This window comes from Ischnura elegans, chromosome 1, assembly GCF_921293095.1.
Source record: "Ischnura elegans chromosome 1, ioIscEleg1.1, whole genome shotgun sequence".
NCBI lineage: Eukaryota > Metazoa > Arthropoda > Insecta > Odonata > Coenagrionidae > Ischnura > Ischnura elegans.
Genome location: NC_060246.1, coordinates 65,864,902 through 65,885,483, shown reverse-complemented (window position 1 = coordinate 65,885,483; position 20,582 = coordinate 65,864,902). Strand labels below are relative to the sequence as shown.

At 41.8% G+C, this 20,582-nt stretch overlaps 1 protein-coding gene across 1 annotated transcript in view; it reads right to left on the bottom strand.

The window, feature by feature from the left end:
- The window catches only part of LOC124154072 (regulator of G-protein signaling 20), a 72,106-nt gene that overhangs the window by 33,922 nt on the left and 17,602 nt on the right, over nucleotides 1-20,582 (bottom strand). Inside the window, exon 3 of the mRNA XM_046527608.1 lies at nucleotides 15,905-15,910. Within this exon, the coding sequence (XP_046383564.1) occupies nucleotides 15,905-15,910 (6 nt within the window). The remainder of the gene's footprint in view (nucleotides 1-15,904; nucleotides 15,911-20,582) is intronic.

Here is a 20,582-nt window from a genome sequence, read left to right as displayed (position 1 = left end):
CCGAATCCCATGTGGATGTCATTTAATTTACTGATAGCATGGGACATTATTCCCTTAGCTGTTGTGTTAACTTCAGTTGACACTAACGCCCAAGGGTGTAGCAAGGAATTAACGTTAGGGGGGGGGGGGTTTCGCGCAACTACTACCTTGGGGTCTGGGGGTTATGGAATCCTGCCAGAGTAAGCAAGAGGTGCGGGGGCCCTCCCCCAGAAACATTTTCGGATAAATGGTTCAAAATAGTAAGTTATACGGCCTTCTGAGAGATATTTTATTAATCCTTACACTATTCTGTAAGTAATATTAACCCAATGAAGTACAATGGATTAAACTTAAAAAATTCTCTGAGCTGTGGGGGGGGGGGGGGTTTATCCCTACCTGTGACACTGCTGCGCCAGCCATTTCTCATTGAATTAAGGAAGTCGGTCCGAAAAAAGCAAAATATTTCATTTTCATGTAAATTTCAAAATATGCTCTTCTCATTGGTATAGGAGCGTGGTAGTCTATTGGGTAGAGCGCATGGCTGCTGGCCAAAGGGATCCCGGTTCAGATCATGGGTGAAGCCTTTACACTCCCCCACTTTGAACTCCTCAAAGTGCGAGGTGGTCCAGAGAATGGAACTGGACTCAGTACCCTCAATATGTGGAATTCACACGTCCGAGGCTTAGCACAGGGTGAGTTTACCCTCACCCAGGGGCGTAGCTAAGAATTAAGGCTAGGGGGGGGGGGGGGTTAAGCGCAACTAATACGTAGGGTAATGAGGGTATTGCATACCCGCCAGGGTAAGCAGGAGTTGCGGGGGCCCTCTCCCAGAAAATTTTTAAGAATAATGGTTCAAAATGGCGAGTTTTATGGCTTTCTGAGGGGGACTTGATTAATCCTAACACTATTCTATAAGTAATACTTATCCAATTAAGTAAAATGGATTAAACTTAAAAATTTCTGTGAGCTCTGGGGGGGGGGGGGTTTATCCCCCCCCACCCAGAGCTCACAGAAATTTTTCCTCGCTGCGCCACTGCCCCCACCTGCCCAACCTTCACCTCCCGTATGCGTTTATTTTCGTTAAGTTCGGCCTCGTACACGGGGACAAGCAACCCGCCCCATGACGACAAAGACATTGGATGCACGTGTGGAGAAAAGCACGTGTGATAACAATCAACTGACCATATCTCTCCCATACTTCCACCCCTACCCTCTCTCTCTTTGTTGGCCGATTAACTTCCCGTTCCTCTAACCATAACAATACTCAGTCGACGCCCTCACGCGAGAAAGCCGTGAAATAGCCGATGACAAGGCCGCGGTTATTTGGATTAAAATAGACGTATCTCTCCATTGGTTTGACAAGGTTCTGATATTTTGGTTGAGGCTGTAGATAAAGAGGTAAAACTCTTTTTTGAAGTTAAGCCAACTTTCTTTGAACTCTGGAGGGAAAGAAAAGAACATTTAAAAAATAGACTGCATTGGATCCTAATTAAAACACCTGAATGAGTAAATATCCGTATTTTTCACAGATAGGGATATTACGGTAGGATAATTTAAAAAAACCGATCTAGCGATATAGTTGGTATCAGCCAGAGGCCATACTACGGGATTTTATTTTACTTTTTATGCTAGATTATCGCAGACTGTTCAGCGGTGCAAACGAAATGAATAAACGAGGTGAAAATCTCGGGTACGTTAATGGTTCAACTTCACCTCGCCGTGAAAGGTTCCGAAAGGATTTATAAGGAAGAAAAATTAAAATTAAATAAGCGCTGATTTATATAAAAAATTACAAGAATTCAATGATTCATTTCCAGAAATGGCAATTATTAGAATAGCTACAAAGACAGCTCTATGCGAGTATTTCCAATTTAGCGTCGTATAATATGATAGCGGATCCTAGTTCAAGACAAACTCAACCCAAATAGGAGAATTTTCGTATTTTAGCCTCCTTATCACTTCAAAATTTCAGAAAATATGTATAAAAAATTTATATGGGCCACAAATACCCATGATCGGCGCAGTATGTCTAAATAGACTGCCGAATTACCGCTCCTCTTCTACCGTTTTCGTGGGGCATCGCTTGCTTAAAAATTATTCTCCATTTAAATGGACAACATTTGCCTGTATTTTAAATAAAAAATTTCCTACGGAAAAAGAATGAGGAAAATTATCAAATTTGAGAAACAGGGAAAAGTCGAAAAAGGTGTACTGTAAAAACCTTGAAAAGTCCATCACGATACCGTTAAACCCTGTGTCGGCTTAACTTGTCTACTTGGCGTAAACATGGAGTTGCAAACTTAGTATTATCGTCTGTTGGTTTACAACAACTTAGATTGACTAAACTCGGCTAAGAGAAGTAAGTTAATAGAAGTTTAAAATGTTCATAAAACTGAACAGTAGGGAGAATTAGAGTTAATTCTATCGAGAGACATTGAAGCCATCCTAAGGTCTCCATGCTCGATTTTACTGTTGCTGCACTTTTTTTTGCTGAGATAGAAAAAATATGTCATTGATTAGTTTCTTCACATAAGTCAAGTTGCGTCAAGTTAAGTATTTTTGAATGGGGATTAAGGTTTAAGCAATTTATGGGAAATTAGGAGGAGTCAGTGTAGAGGGAGGAAGGATGAATTCTCTCAAGCGGACGAATTCCTCCTCCTCGACCAGGCGAATATTATCTGTTCGGTGACGCATTGCTACTTCAAAACTTAAACCATCATCTTGAAATATTCAGGTAGTAGATAATTTCAACAGTTGCCTACTTTTCAAATATTAAAGAGAAAATAATAACGTAAAATTTCCAAATGTATGATGCAGGCACATGTTGGTAACGCAATACACTATACGCCCTGATAATTTAAGATGATGACAAAGTTTTAAGACGGTAATCCGCCACAAAAAATCCGATCTAGAACCCTCTTAAGGCCATTTTTATGTTATTTTTTTATCATATAAAAGTCACAAGGGCACCGTATTGACAAAGAAAGAAATATTCTGAATATATTCTGTAATTTTGCGGAACTGTTTACCTTTCACAGCCACTAGATGCATCTCTTCCACTACCATCAAACAAAATGCTCCTTATATCTGTGGGTTCCTGTGGATTATGATATCGCGGGGTTTTCTTTTCGATTCCAAGTCAAAATGGTTGATTTTTTCCTTCCTCAAATGTTCGCACCACCAATATTACAATAGAGGATTTTCCAGCCAGCATCTAGATACATTTTCATCTTCCTCGTAATTAAATGTTTGCCGAAGTCACCACTCGCGGCGCTGAGGGGCAAAGCGATCTAACTTTCACGGGGAAACAACCTATAAGTAGGGTTGTTGACTGAATTTCTTATTTATGATGATGCTATACATCGTATTCATAACATTTCAATGATATTCCTCAAGATTATACATTTAATGTATTTAAAATTAAAGTTAATGGGCCGCTCCAACCTCATCGCCGCGCTGCCGACATTTTTGAAAACCGATTAAAATATGAGGCGTGAGAGAAAAGTAATGAGTTTGGCAACACTGCGGGTGATCTGGCAACGTTGTGTCTACCGGCTTGTGATAGACCAATTTGCTCATCCCTTCCACTTCCTCAGCCCGAGTTTCAAACTCCATACTGCTAACACGTTATTTTGACAGCGCCATCAGTGAAGTTGTGTTTTTGTTATGTGCTACAAAAATGGAGCATCGGAATTGAGAACAACGTTGTGCGATAAAGTTTTGCGCTAAACTTCGTGAATCCGCGAGTGTGACCTTTTGTAAAGTTGAAACTGGCCAATTGGGAACATAGCTTATCAAGAGCACAAGTTTTCCGCTGGCACAAATCATTTTTGGAAGGCCGAGAACACTTTGAAGATGAGCCTCGCTCAGGGAGACCTTCAGCTTAAACAACTAACGAAAACTTTAAACATGTGACGGCTCTTGTGAGCTCAGACCATCGTTTAACAATGAGAATGATGAGTAAACAGTTAAGTTTGAGCAACTTCACCGTGCATGAAAATTTTGACAGACGATTTGAACATGCGAAATATTTGCGCCATGGATTGGAGGCCCGTGCTGGACCCTTTCTTAGGGCGGTGGATTGCCAGAGGGCGCCACAACACTATGCAGGGGTAGGACTTCCGGAAGGTCTGGGGTTGTGGAATACAATAAATAAAATTTTAAATTTTAATCTTTTCCCTCTTGAGATTGAATTGAATCTTATCAGGTTGAAATATATAAATTTAAATTATTATTTCGTTTACGCGAGCGAGGAATGTGAGACTCAAGATAAAAGTAGGTGGGGAAAAACTTGAACAGGTAGAGCAGTTTAACTATTTGGGCAGCACATTAGAGGAAAACGGACGAAGTAGCAAGGACATCAGGAAGCGAATTGCACCAGCAAAGGAGGCGTTCATGAACAGGCAGGAGCTTCTGAGAGGCTCGTTGTGTAAGAGTTTAAAGAAAAGGTTAGTGAAGGGTTTGATTTGGAGTGTAGCTCTCTACGGTGGGGAAACGTGGACACTGAGGAAAGAAGACGAGAGAAGATTGGAGGCATTCGAGATGTGGGTATGGAGAAGAATGGAGAGGGTGAAATGGACGGAGAGGAAAAGGAGCGACGAAGTGCTGGATACGGTTGGCGAGGAGAGGCAGCTTTTAGATGAGATACGGAGGAGACAGAAGGTATAGATGGAGTTAGAGCTTAGCGGTGAGGGGATGTTGAAAATGGTGTTAGAGGGTAGAATGTTAGGGAAACGAGGTAGGGGAAGGAAAAGAAGAGGATTTTTAGATAGATTGAAAGAGAGTAGGCCTTACAGTGAATTAAAGAAGGCAGTGCTGGAAGGAAAGGGAGGCTCCCAGATCAATTCTTGAATACTCCATGGAAACCTACCTTAATCGGTAGAATACTATAATAAGAATTTTGTTTACTCAAGACGGTGTTAATTTTGGTGTTAAATGAGACATCATTGAAATCAACTTAACTGCTCGAAGTTGGTATTCTGAGTGCAAAATTTGTCAGTTTCGGAACAGGAGGGCGCACCGGGATACGTCCGGGTATCCCGACGGCCCAGCACGGGCCTGGATTCGTGTGAGACCAGACATTGCAGACAAGCGGATGCTTCACCATGACAATGCCCCAACGCGGCCATTTCTATTGGTGAATTTTCGACCTTTAAACGCATTACCTCTATGTAGTCCCATAAGTTCGTACTAGGGCGTTATCATGAGCACTACCTCACTATCTCTCTTTCTCCCTCTCCACCTGCAATCCTCCGTATTCCATGAAACCTCCCCTCCCTGCCCTTCTCCTCCGCCTCCCTTTTCCGTCTCTCTTCGACGTCCTTCACCCCTCGTACGCCCAAAACCCACCTCTCTCTCTCTGCAACCCCCTCTCCCTTGACTTAGCAGATCCATAACTACACCACTATATATCCCGCCCTCCTTCCGGAATAGGAATCTACCCCGCCTACCCTCCACCCCTTCAAACCGCTCGTAACAGATGACCCTCCAACCTCCCCCCTCCACTCTTGCCTTCTCAACCCTTACATTCCCTCTATCTCCTTTCTCGCCTGTGTTCGAAATAATGTAAAATTGAAGTTTACAAAAAAAAATGGAGTGGCGCTACCCATGATCACGGCGAAATTGGAAATTCTCTCTGGTGTTTTTCTAAGGGCACGCAAGTGAAGCACGGTTATGTTTCGTTCGCAAAACCTCGTCTCAAGCGAGACTCGTGCCTTGGTACCCCTTAATCATAATATAAACGCGCAGTTGGTTATCGAGATAATAGTAGTTCGTAACGCTGCCCTAATGCGATCAGCGATGCTGGCGCTGCCGAAACTGGGAAAAGTTAGTAAATATGAAGAGATGGAACTTATGATCATTTCGAGTAATTGAAAGTGAAAATGGATCGGGGAAGAAGCTTCAGCGAGGAAGGGTTGGATCTTCTTGTTCAATTATACGCCAACTCTGATTTTCAAGAAAGATAGGTAAGTGAAGTTATTTCTATTGTGATGGATTTTTTTTCAGTTCATTCCAAACTTCGGTTCACGAGGGCAGTACTGAGTAACCACGGTTGAGGGAATGCAAGCAGGTCGGTAACCGAGGTACTGACCGAATTCGTATCAACGGCAAATAATATGGTAAAGAATGATCCGTTTAATTTTCAATCAGAAAATGCAATAACGAAGATGCCGTCTTTTTATTAACTTTGATTTATCGCCCCGTAGAAAAGAAATCCACCAGAGGAAAATTCATAGTTCCCAAGAATTTTCTTAAATCATAGGGAAAATTTCTTCATTTACGGTAAAAAAATCCATGAATATATGCATTGTAAATCTTTTCAATGTTCAACCCGGTGGATTTAAATAATGTACAAAAATAATGATAGTCAAATTTAGCCTAAGAGCACTAGTAATGCCACTCACTTTGTTGGGAAACTTTTTCGACCTACAGAACGTTCAGATATAAAAATTTTTCTCTTCACAGCAGCCAGATACTGGTGAGTTAATGGCGGTTTCTATATATTTACTCTTGTTGCTTTAGTCAAAAGGAAGGAAGTGAAAGAAGTTCTTATATTTTGACGCGTTAATTTTTTTAAAAGCCGAATTTAAATAGCGTTTGGAGCGTTGAAAATTAAAAACACAAGCTTGCCTTCGCTTCCGGCTGTATCATCAGGCTGTATATCACTTGTAAAAGATTACGTAAACTAAAACGCCTTCCTATTCGAACAATAAGCGTTCTTTTGTTCACACCATTCTCAGTAACCCTTTCGTTATTCAACACAAGAGTGAAAAAGCATGAGATATACTGGATATTTGCTATAATTTTATGGAAAAACAGACCATCCACCTTCACTACCGGCAACTATATCAAAACAACGTTACATTATGTTCGAAAATATTTTATTCCTTCGTGTTTTTCTGATATGCTGTTATGGTACTTTTGATTAATTTTCTATACCATAGAGATAAAATTAAATTGTTGACAAATTATCCTTACCTGCTGATGCCACTGAACTTACTTTACCTTTTTATACATGCATAAGTATGAACTGTACTTTAGATATACCGCTAGTCACTAAAATATCTTTCTATCCCGTACGGTAGCGTGCATAGATAATATCTTTGAAAGGGTGGGAAGATCACAGCAAGGTTACAGTATGTAACATTAAATAAAGAACATCCATAATAATTCAAATTGAAAATAAATGTAAAAATAAAAAATAAGGGTGTACAGTACTAGTAGATGGATAGTAAGTACTACGACAGCTCTAACTGGCGAATCGCAGACAGCTAAAATTTTCCTTATTTCGGAGAGGGGCGGGCGGTCTTCAAGCCCTCCCCCCCTTGACATACGCCCCTGATCCCGACCCTTCCTAAATTTCCTCCCTTTCCCTACAACCCATCCATCCTCTCGAATCTCACTCTTTTCGTACCTGTACCTCTCTCACTGCCTTCTTTTTTTCCTTGGATGACCCTTAATCCACGTGGAGAAATGGAAACGAGCGAAAGATTAAAACAAGAAAATCACTATGAAGATACTCTCACCAGGTGATAGAACGTTTTAATGATGGGTTTTGACCAAAAGATGGGGTCAAGAACGGTAACTTTAACGTCAACACACCGTATACCTACGATGGCCTCTTTTTTGTGTTCATTATTGGCTTTTTTAAGAGCTAGGCGTACCATGTTTTTATTTTTTTTAAGAGCTCATAACTCCCATGCTAGTTAATGCTATATTTTTAAGATATTGTTTTATTGATATTGAATGATGGTATTTGAATGTTGTACGGAACAAGGCGAAAAGCGAACTATAGTGGCTTCGGTAAATATATTCCCCCGATTCGTAATTTCTGGGATAGAGGTGGGCATTGGCTAAACACGTGAACTTTAAATGAATTATTCACGACAATACATCTATAGGAATAAGTTTATATTACAATCCCATTCTAGGCGAAATAAAAGCTCATTTCAGCATTCGACGAATGCAGCGAATTGAAATTAGAAGTGTCGACAAAAAATATAGGAAAATATTATGGCGGGGATGACAGTTACTGCGGTGTATGAAGAAGGGTGACTATGAAACATTTCAGCAATGATAAAATTCGCTCGTTTTTCTCAAATTTCCACTACCCTTAAATAATTGTCATAGGAAAAAATTCCCTTGGCTTGTGATTGAACCAAGCGCGGCTTCAGCGCTTGTAAGGAGTTCATAACTGCCATTGGCGAGTGGCTTGTTTGAGAACTGCAAGGTTCAAACATTTAGCGTCATGAACATCGTTGAATGGCCATGGTAATCAAGGAATCTGGATGGTCTCCCCAGTGGCCCGAAATTGTCCGTGGTTCGATTCCCGGTCCAGGGGAATTATTTTCCCATGAGAATAATTGTGAATATCACTGCTGCGCACGCGGCAGATAAATAATATTCCACAGCCCTACGAATAAACGCTGAAAAAAACTGTCGTTTCGAACGTGATACATTTTTTTAAAGTATAAAAGTATGTTACCCTATAGCGAGGAGATTATGCGCAACCCCTGGAACTGGAAACCTGGTTCAGATCCCTTCATTGCTTGAAACGGTGGAAATAAAATCCCTTCCCTCCTCTTCCGGGGAGGTGAATAGATGGCGACAAACGTGTCCTACCCGACCCACGAAAAAAAGAACAAATAAATCAAATCACTTCACGCACAATGCCTGCCTCTCCTCCTCTTTTTCATATCCACGATCCAATCGCACCCGAACACAAACGGGATACGCACGCACACGTACTCTCGCATACATACGAGAGAGAGAGAGAGAGAGAGAGATGGCGCACGCTCTGCGTAGGCTCGACCGGGACTCCCATTCCTCCTTCCGTTCCATTTTTCACTCCAAACCATTTCCTTCGCTCCGTCGCCTGCCCCGCCACACCTCATCCTGCGCACCCCCCTCCCCTCCTCCATTCCCGATCCACGCTGCCCCCTCCCCCAGTTCCATTTAACGCCCTAATCTCTGCCCTACTTTCCCCTTCCTGCCCCCCTCCCCTCACTCTTCCCCTCCTTCCCTTTCGTCCATCCAGTTCCCTTCCCGATTCCACAGCGTACCCACCTATTTCATTCCGCAGAACGCGAATGTTTCAATCACGAATATGGCATTCGTGAATATTACAAGAGAGGATCCTCAAGTAGGCTTCTAAATGAAAATCGTAATTTCGTTGGAGCATTTCCTTTCTATTGCAAATGACTGGTGTCCTAACACCCCATGACACACGCCTTTTTCGGCGGCTTGCGGGGTAGTATGAAGATGTAGAAATATGTTGTCGCCCACCGGGCATTTAAATGTGTTTTCAAAAGTCGACACTCGCGTCGCCGAAGGACAAAGTGATCAGACTTTCACGGGAAAATAAGATTGTCAACCGAACTTTAAATTCATGATATTGTCATTTATCAAATTCATAACTCTTCAATGCTATTCTTCGTTTTTGCAAAGGCCAAACCGAAAACATTGGAATCAAGTGAATCGCATTGCACTCATCACCGCGCCGCGGACATTTTTGAAAACCGGTTAAAATGCGACCAAAGTGGCAACAGAAATCAGCCTTCAATGGGATGGAATTGGGCCTCCTCTATGCAGTCTCCTTGATTAAATTAGTGTATTCTCAAGTCCGCTGCTAGAATTATTGTCGCTCCGCCGTCAATTAAAATCAGATTTTCTAAATTGCCACTTGCGGGTCTACCAGTCATAGATTTCCTTTTTTCACGACGAAATACGGAAAAGTAATGAGTAAATGTGCCAATAAAACATATGAACCACACATTTAACGCATGAGACACGATTGTCAACTAAAAATGACCACTTCCACCATGGTTAATTGAGAACTAACACTGAACGAGATACCGCTGCCTAGTGGCGCTACCGAATAAAGTACGCGGCAGGCGGCAACATATATAATATTTAACCACCATGTTCTTGGGCCCACTTAAATTGAGTTCCCACTTTATTGCAATCGAGGTGACTGCTAGAGGAGGCCCAATTAAGCCCCATAGAAGGCTGCTTTCTGATGCCGCATCGGTCGCATTTTAATCGGTGTTCAAAAATGTCCGCGGCGCGGTGATGAGTGCAATGCGATTCACTTATTTTCCCAATATTTTGCCGTATAATGTTTGCAATTGAGAGGATATAATCGAAAGTTACGAATTTGATAGATCACATCATCATGTACATAAATTTCGGTTAACATCCCTAATTTTACTTAATTTCCCCGTGAAACTCATATCAATTTGTCCGTCAGCGACGCGAGTGGCGACTTTTGTAAACTCATTTAATGCGCGGTGGATGACAACAAATTTGGGGACAGAATTGAGGATCCTCTTTTGTAATATTCGTGATTACAATGGAGAATATTTGCGTCGGCCACTTAATTCCCGTCACCCACCACGCATTCATATGGGCTTACAAAAATCGCCATTCTCTTCGCAGGGCTATTTATACATAATAAGGCCTATTTACCGAATTTTATACTACAGAATATGCCAAATTCATACTTTTTCAATGTCATTCATTTTGACTACAAAAACTACAGGATCGCTTCGCCCTCAACGCCGTTGAGTGTGCACACGTCAAAACGTATTACAAAGTGCCCAAAGTGGGTGGTAGTAGTCTCAGGTAAAGTCCCTACACAGTACACTGATGAACCAAAGTAATTTAGCTACTAGAGAGGGTTATCATAAAGCCATACAATATTCATCTTCTCCTCGATGGCTGCTCACAATGATATAGAAAGATCCCATCTTTTTATGCACTCAAGCGCATTCCTCTCATTTGATCAACGGAAAATGACTTTATCATCTCCGACCTGAATATCCTTCGTCCTTCCTCAAATCCATTACCCAACCGTATTCCGGCCACTTTCTCTTGGCACTTAACTCATCCCTCTGTTTATATAAAGTAACTTTCAATTTTGGCTGTAGCACACAAGTAATTTGGGAGCCATTGGTTACAACACTGAAAATAATAAGTCACGCTATGCTCCTATATTTATTCTTTTTTAAATACTGATTCACAGCAGAAATTGTGATGGCTTTCGAAAGTCTCTGCATAAAATCGTATTATAGATAAAAATTTTTATTATTTTCCTCCAAAGTATTTGGATTTCGGAATATAATTGAGCCTTAATTGAGCCACATTTTACGATTCATAAGGCCCAAAAAAACCGATCTCAATATTTTTTCATCGATTTTCATTTTTTTCCCTTCCTATCTCAATCTATATTGGATCTTGATGTAGAGTCATTGTATCCATGGTGCTGCAGGCCTTCGCATAGGTAAATAATTTACATATTATCCTACTAAGGGTCGAAAAGAAGCTTCATGACAATGGATCTCGAGCAACTGCCAGAAAAATGGAATATTACTTCAACCGAAAGGAATTTTTGAATAGACAATGATACAACTACTCGGCGAGAGCAAAAGGCTGAGATGAGGACTACGTTTTTCAACAAGGAAATTTGGGCAAAAAAATCACCGCAACCAACATCTTAATTTACGATTTAAAATATTTATCATGGCTAACGAATTTGTCTCGAGGTTTTCACCAAAGGAGAGCTACGATCACGATTATTTAAAAAAATCTTAAGACAACCGCAACAGAAACTGTCAAAACTACGTCCTATACCAAGCTCACTCCATGAAAAAACAAGGCAAGAACTCACTGGTATTAGTCATTGAGATAAGACCAAAGCCTAATGAAGCATGCTATAATAACGTTACCTTATTCCTCACCGCCTCCTGGCCAACGCGCTTCTCAACACCTCTGCAGCTAATCCTTTCCCTTCTTCGCCTCTTCCCAACTCCCCCGCCCTCACCCCCCTTATCCCATCCCCTCCACTTCCCCTTCGAACCAACCTCCCCACCACTGCCCGGCTATACCAAACTTACCAAACCCCTCCCCGCCCAATACCTCTTATCCTGCAACTCGTTCGCCACCCCACCCCCGCTCTCCCCCATGATTCCAGAATTTCCTCTCGTTCGGTTCTATTTCCAGGCGGCCCAAGAATTTGGAATATGCGTATCTCGGGGCGAAATGATGGAAGAAAGGGAGGCTGGAGAGATAGAGATAGATGAAAGGACAAGGATAACTGACGGGACGGGTTTGCCGAAAAAAAAATAATAAGATGATTTACGCACGCGACATGAGAGTAAACCCCAGTATTTCCGTCGGCGAGGCATTTGTTTCATCGAGGCGCGGAGAGTTATACAACTGTCCGTCTTCCCCCTTTGTGGTGAGGGAGAGCATCCCACCCTCTTCTCCTTCGCCAATACCTGAAGTGCATCGCTTTCCGCCCACCGTTGGAGCCCTCCGCCGGAGCCTTCAACTTATTGTTCACCCGGATGAGATCCCAGAGGCTCATTGTGGCTGCGGTGTCGGTCGGCGCGGCCTCCCTCGCCGAGGACGATGCCCAACTTCGACGGCGGTGGTGCTGGGGAGAGCAAGGAGAGGAAAGGCGAGGGGGCGGAGTGAGGGGCTTTGCGAGAGGTGTAAACAGCCGGAAAAAGCACGCGTCCGAGCGAAGCGGGGAGAACACGGGAGTTTTCCACACCGAGCAGGAGTTATTCGAAGTGAATCCGTGCACGTTGGAGAGTTTTCACAAGGCACTGCTTCACTGAGAACTTGGGAACAGCTTGATGGAACACCAGACTCGAGAAGAACAACTACAGGAGCACACGCGGGACCGTGATGGGATCACACTTCAATGGAAAGTTCTTATTTGAGATATAGTTATTCTTTTGCTGCCTGCCTCAAGTAAAGGCAACTCACACTGCTCCCTAATATTCAACGGCTCCTTGAAATCGTGGGTTTGTGCGAGAAGCCTTGAGAACAACAAAGGTGGAAGTCGTGCAACAACAAAAGAGAATGCGGTAAAATGACCGTTCTACATTGCACTCTCTTTAGGATTATTTCCAACGTAAAGGCACTGGAAAATTCTATCCAATGTTCGCTGCTTCCTTTAAATCACTGTGATAACTTCAAAGAACAAACATGGAGGAATTTCCAATTGAATGCTGAACAATAATTAGACTTCACTTAGTATATAGCCATGCATACTCGGTGGAGGAAAGAACCGCAATCACGCCCCTGGTCGAATGTCGTATAGCGTCCACTCGGACACTCGGTGGGGAGCACTGTTTTAAATCGCCTGAGAATAAATATCCACAGTGGGTTTTTCAGAAGCGTGGGATATGCATTCTGGACGATATTTCATAGCACGCGCATGAGATATTGCGATGCGGTAAAGGTCAAACCAACTTCTTCCTCCCCCGTCGAGTTGATCCAAGCGAGCGATAGACCTCAAGCCTCCTCACCGCCCCTATCTCTGCCATTTCGGTCTTTCCCATGAACAGACGAGGTAGTAATGCGCATTGCAGGGACGCTGGTGAAGACGTTGGAAGTTCCCATGCGTGAGATACGGCTTTGCGTTAATTTGGCACTCACCCAGGCTTCTCCAGTATTGCCGTTTGGCTCTTTTTGTACCTCTCTTTTGCCGTGCTCTTTATAAGTCAGAAATGCCACGTGATGCTGTCACTGAAGCAAGCTTGTGAAAGGAAGCATACGTTTCTGGAGGTAACACTCTGGACAGTTCAATCATGATTGGCGTGGACTGCAAATTATGGTACCTGTCACCGTTTGTAAGAGTAAAAACATGGTCCCAAAAGTACAGGGTTACTTCAGCATTGACCTGCGAGATCATAATTATTGAAAACCATCGTTAGGAGTTAGGGGCTAGAAGTATTAAGCTCACTGAGTAAGATGGACCATTCAAGATTATAATGCACACTCCACTGCTGATGGCTGTGATGGCTTACGAAACTGGACACTTTCTTCCAGGTTTGGGATGCTTGGGTCATATGGATCGCCGTCACCAAATGACACAACATTCCTCAAATGGCACTGTCCACAATACTTGTCAATGTAGAATACCAGCAATGTTTCGAATGTTTTACGACTTGACACAGGGAGAAGAGAGAGATTTTTCCTTCATGGATGAAAGATTCAATTATAATCCTTCACAATCTTGGTCACGGAGCAAAGCAACAAAGAATAACAACTAGAAGATACCCTGAGGAAAACCCGGCCATTATGTGTCATCTTCATCAGAAGGAATGCATATTAATCCACCGAACTATAACACACTCCGTCATTGAATACACTCTGGTCAGCCGTGGTAATGGAGAGACACAATGTGAAAAACACCGGAATGTGTCTTTCAGGGAACTCTAGCCATGCTATGGGCAACCAACTAAAGCAGCGAGTAAGTGCTCCTCAATAGGCTGGTACACTCGATGTGCAATCGCCGACTTTGTGGCCGGAGCGTTGGTGACTAGGATATTGGAAAATGAACCAGACGGTAAAAGTCAACTTCACCATCCGAGGTACATTCAAGCCATCTCCGGAGACCACAATCCGCGAGTACCCCACCGGCACCTTTCCCGCACGGTGTCCAATGGCAGACTTGAGGAGCGGCGCCGTGCTATTGCCTCTCGATATCCGCCAGGGGGAAGTGAATAGGGGAGGAGGAGAGGAGCGGGCGGGGTGCGGCGACAGCGGCCGTGCATGTTCCGAGCCCCGTTTCGTCTTATACGACCACTCGGCACGATTCGAAGAGTAGGGAAGGAGTGGGAGGAATACCCTTATGGACAGGAGAGGGGGAGAGGGAGGGAGGGGGGTTTGGAGGGTGCAGGGTTCGTCACGGGGGTCAAGTGGAATCGAGTGGAAAGGGTTCGCGGGACCCTGGCAAGTGGCCGGAGTGGGAGGAAAGCTGGACACTAGGGGATGGGGAGTTTTCAGTTTACGTGTGGCGGGTCATAATTTCGAAACGCTAAGCGGGTTGGAGGCGCGCGTGGGGTATATAAACCTCCCTTCCCATATCTCTCTTTCTCTCTCTCTCTCCCGACAAGTTATTCACGTAGCCTCGCGTGATTCCGGATCCGTGCACGAATTCGACTCTGGCGGCGTGGGGATGGTGATATGAGGGGGGGGGGGGAGTGTTGGGGGTTCGGTTTTGGGCCGGGATAAGGGGAATCTATGGGAAGACCACGTGGAAAAAGCGAGAGTGGTACTCTTCTCCCCAATCGATGACCCCCTCAACCCCACCCCCCAAACCTCCCAACGAGGTCCTTTTTGTTTTTTCTCCACTCCACCGCACAAACACATGCTTGCCTATGTTTGCCTTTTTCGGGAGAGAACACGTGACTTATCTGTCCCGTCTCCCGGGATTGTAGTGCCAATCACACGGGGTGGCACGAAATCCTTTCCCGATTGAGGCTTCAAAGATTTGACCCTGCAAGGACGCACGCTATTTAACCATAAAATTTAAATAGCAAGCCTTTCCGAATGGAATTCTTTACTTCAAGATATGTTGTAAGTGTCGTCGTGTTGATCGCCCGCAATGGACCGCTGCTCCGACGATGACAACGAAATAAAAGCACAGAGAAGCGATATAGGGGGCAAATTCATACATAACATTTCTCATTTACTCTCAGGCTGAGAGAGAAATTCGAAACTTCGAAAACACCGAGTTTTATTTTTCCCGTGTGAGTTTTTCTTTTTATGTGCCTGTGTTTTAGTGATAGTGACTTGAACCATGAATACTTTGTGCTACCTGCATCTCATTTTTCCACAACACATCGTGCCACAAAAAAATCCTCTACTGATGCGAGTAGCACAAAATAATAGTTCACTAATAAGTCACTACCACTAAAAACAGAGACACATAAAACAGAGAAACAATCACACGGGAAAAATTACATTGAAGCTTACGAAGCAGCAGCTCCATTCTCAACGAAGAATGAAGTTATGGTTAGTAAAATTTATATAAATGAGGATATGATTTTGTTCCTCTGGCCGCGACAATTGAAATTGTAATAATCGGGGACGAATTTTGAAACAAGTGCTAAAAATTTAGACTTACCTAAGCCTTAAGTGAAAGACATGCCGAAAGAAAGGAAAAATATTATTTTTCATATCATCATCAATATCAATACGAATAAAAACATTTCTTGGTTTAAGATATGTTTCAGAAATTACAAATACTGTTTATATCTAATTGGTTATCTTAGTAATTGATTAGCTACATAATAATTACTGTTGACATATTTTATGTAACTTGGTTTTTTCCAGCCATATCAAAATAACTGAGGCCCCATTTTTAATAAATTGTCTATTTTCTGCACGAATGGAAGATACGCTAATTATGTGCATCATATAGTAAGACTTAAATGTGTAGCATTTTCAAATTTAAATCATGTCAGCTTAAATGCTATTCTTTCCTCGTAAGTCAAATGTAAGTTAGGAAATTAATGCAAATATGCGTAAAGATTCAATTTCACTCTTGTAATTCATCGTCAAAATTATTACTATATTATTACACTTACAATATTATTACACTTAAAAAATAACAGTTATTTAAAAAATATATACTCCTGGGGAATAAGGGATTATGGAAGGTACAAATGAAAACAACTACTTGAGGCCTGTCTTGTTCAAATCGTGAACAAATTACGTGCATGAAACGAGAAATGGAGACAACAGTCACCTGGAAACATGAAGCTAGGTTGGCCCAAAAGCTAAAAAGTCCAAAATTATATGCACATATAATAGATTATTAATGCAGAAGACTGGACTAGTCAATAGGGTGGTTTCCTATTATTTTTTTATTGCCTAAATCGAAAGATTATTACTTCTGGAGTACGCATTTCACGCTCTTATATTTTCGAATGACGATATATATTTTTCGCGATTAAACGAAAAGTGGAAAATTTCAAGCGCGCGAAAACGCTACGGCTAAGTAGGAATGATGTGAAAAGTCCGTGTGACGTATTTCTGGTTCCCGCTGCCGCCGTGTGAGGCCACCTTGGTGCGAGGCCATGAGCGCCGATACGATGCAGGCTGCTAGCAGGAAGCAACATACCCTGCTAGCAGGTAGCACTTGGCTAAAATAAGGATTATTAATACCCTATCAAATGAAGGAAACTTTCCGACCTTAGACAATTTTAATAAGTGATTCTTGAGAGATATTTCCCTGAGCTCTGTGACTCATGCATGGATTGGTAATCTCAGACGATGTAAAACTCCTGACTACTCGTATAGCATCTAGATCCCAATGACGTCACATGTAGTGGCATCACATGGGCGCCGATCTGGCCTTTTTCAAATGAGGTTAAAATTGACCATAAACATCCGTCTAAACTGGGATTTCTGAAACCAAATAATTTGTATATTATGAATACACTAATGGTGGGTAATGAATCGCAATCAATCGCCTTTCGTTTTCTTTTATGAAGGAAACTACCTTATTCATACGTGCGGTTAAATCCCTTTTTCCTAATAAATTGTAATCCAAGCAACTGTAATTGGTGGGATATTTATTATGAGATTTAACAACTATTTCTTTATTTGATTTAATTAATTAAACTGAAATGGACGAGATTAATAATTTTGGAAATCTTTGGAATTCTCCATAAATGATACTGAATGTGTAAAGAAGAGTTGTGACTATTTGGAGAAGTAATTTCGACAAAGATATTTCTAATGTCACACAGTATGTTATGTGTTACACAAAAAGGAAGTCTCCTGTCAAAGTATAAAAAAGGCAACTAGTCACCTAAGTCACCAAAGCCTTTTCACGATTTTATTCTTCCAAATATTGCAATCACGTCTAATTTTAGAGCGATTTTTTTACTTCGACCGTTTTATTATTCATGAATTATTGAATATAAGTATTCCTAAAAGCCAACATAGAAGCGAATAAATGACGAAAATAAAACTGGGAAAATTATCTCAAACGCGTAAACTGAAACATGGGGAAAGTTCCCAGCAAGAATTTCCCTGCTATGAATATTATCGATTTTATTTTATTATCGACACTATCGATTGAGGCTCGCATCGGATAATTTCAAGGACCCACTCGATTCTTTCCCTTCCCGTGGATCCCGTGCCCTTCTCAAGTGACCATTTTACCTCCACTCCGCGCCGACATCTCACCGTAGCCACCGATGAGCGCACGCCTTATTTCTTTCATCGGTGGAAGCCATAGCGCCGCGCTGGAAGCCATAGTTGAGAGGGCCATTTGTCAGGCCCAAATGGGTTTAAACAGGGTCGAGTCCGGCTATCCGAATGCCTCCGATTGCGTGACTGCCAGTGGTCAACTTAAAAGGGCTTCGTTTGTACTCCGAACCGCAACAAGTCATTGTGAGCTCAAGAGGCAGTCGGAAAAGAGCCGTAGGGTATCTCTTCCTTTTCTCCCTTGCACACTCGTAAAGTGATAGCAATTAGGGGCTGGAGGAGGGGGATGGGAGGGAAAAAATGGCGAGATCTGGTGAACCAACTGGGCGACGTGAGGGCCGGTTAAATCCCATTCCGACGCTGTACAACTCTTAGTGAATGTGTAAACGTTAAGATCATTCCCCATCCATAATTAAAGTAAAGGCTAACCCATGCAAAATAACTAAAAATATTTAATTTCGTTGCTTTTTTATTTTTTCTTGCGGACGGAATATTTTCCCTCATATTTTTCAATACCATCACCATTAAAATGTTCTTATTTATGCATAAAACAGGATAGCTCGAGAAAAATTGTTTAAAATCTTTTTAAAATTTTTCACGGAAATGGATGACTTTAATAATGTCTTGCAGACAGAATTTTTCCCTCATATTTTTCAATACCATTACCATTAAAATGTTGTTATACATGCCTAAAACAGGATAGCTCGTGAAAAATTGTTTAAAATCTTTTTAATTTTTTTCACGGAAATGGATCACGTTTTTTTCCATATAAATGTAAAGACGTGTTTATTATTGCAATAAACGTGAGAAAATATCTTCTAAAACGAGCGCTACGATCTTCGCGAATTAAAATATATTTATGAATGCATGTAAGTATTATATTCTTAGAATCGCTGTTAAATTAAAATGAACAATTTCAGAAACTCACCAGCAAATAGGCCATATTTTCATTAGAAAAGATAAATTTAAAAGGAAATTTCTCCGGATTTGTGAAAACAATCAGCATATTTTCGAAATTGCCCCATTTTATCCGATAAATTTTCCATTTAATACATTAGTGAAGTTTTACATTGCAAGTGGAATTAGCGGAGCGAGAAAAAAAATAAAATAACCCTCGATTATTGAAATGGAGGCGCTTTGACTCCGTGGGTACAGTGCTGAGCTTCTAGCGGAACAATCTTGGTTTTAAATTTCAATAAAGTCTACTGATATGACTCAGCAGATTCCTGGATGTAACAACTAAATACCTCCACGCTAGAAATTGGTAAATATTTATGTTGCAAAAGTTAAAAACCGAGCTACCTTGAATGGCGAAAGTAAAATTTTTTCAGGCATTAGTTGCTAAAAAACAGCCTATAATGCATACTATGTGCTCCCAATTGACTTGAGTTAAATAAAAAGAAGCCTAGAGTTGAAAAAATCTCCAAAACTGGTATTTCGATTGACGAGGAGAGTATATATTGAATGGCCACGGGCTAGGATATGAGGATAACCTTGGAGTGGCCGTTGAGGGTCACCAGCTGAGTCTCCAATTAATACCCCTTACCTGTTAAATTAACTCTGCGGTAATTAGAAAAAGAACATCACAATGGAATTCCATAGAATAACGTCAGGTATAGTTTCTGATGGCCGTCTCCATATATTACACCGGAGGCCGGAGCATACTCACTCGCAAATGGCTTATTCCAGGTTTATCCCCAACCCTGCCAAAATAATCATTCATTTCAAGCGAGTCGTTTGAAAGGCAGAATTTTCTGAAGTGATATTATGACACCCGCGTAATTTATTATTTTCCTGCTATAGTATTGATGATATGCTAATAATATGTGGAACGTAGTAGTTCGTGGAGAGCTTGAATTTAGATCAAGGGGTAAGGATTGATTCAAATTGGGCGAAGTCTACGGACAGGATGAAATAAAAATCCTCGGAAAGGCAGGTACTCTGGGGAAAAGAATTCTCCATAACTTTTACTTTGAAAATTCACACACCTGTTGCTTAGTCGTGCAGAGCATGTGACATGATGACCCGATGAAGACGTGGACGAGAAGAAGGGCAAAGGACGACCCCGAATGAGTTATATAGGACAGGTTAGTAAGGATGTAAAAGAGAAGAAATACGTCACTGTGAAATCGCAAGCACATCGGAAAGAGAAATGGAGAGCTGCGTCAAATGAACCCTTCGATCGTTGACTTATGAATATGATGTTGTGGATTAGTCTGAGGTAAGCTCTACCCTTACCTTTCCCAATCATCTTTCATGTTGATTCACTCAGTGATCTTATGATATTTACTATTCAATAGAGTAATTTCCTTCATCAAAGAAAACGAGAGGCATTGATTGCTATTCGCTACCCACCATTAGTGTATCCATAATATACAAAGTATTTGGTTTCAGAAATCCCAGTTTAAACGGATGATTACGGTCAATTTTAACCTCATTTGAAAAAGACAGGATCGGTGCCCATGCGATGCCACTCCATGTGACGTCACAGGGACCTAGATGCTATACGAGTAGTCAGGAGTTTTACATCGTCTGAGATTACCAATCCATGCATGAGTCACAGAGCTCAGGGAAATATCTCTCAA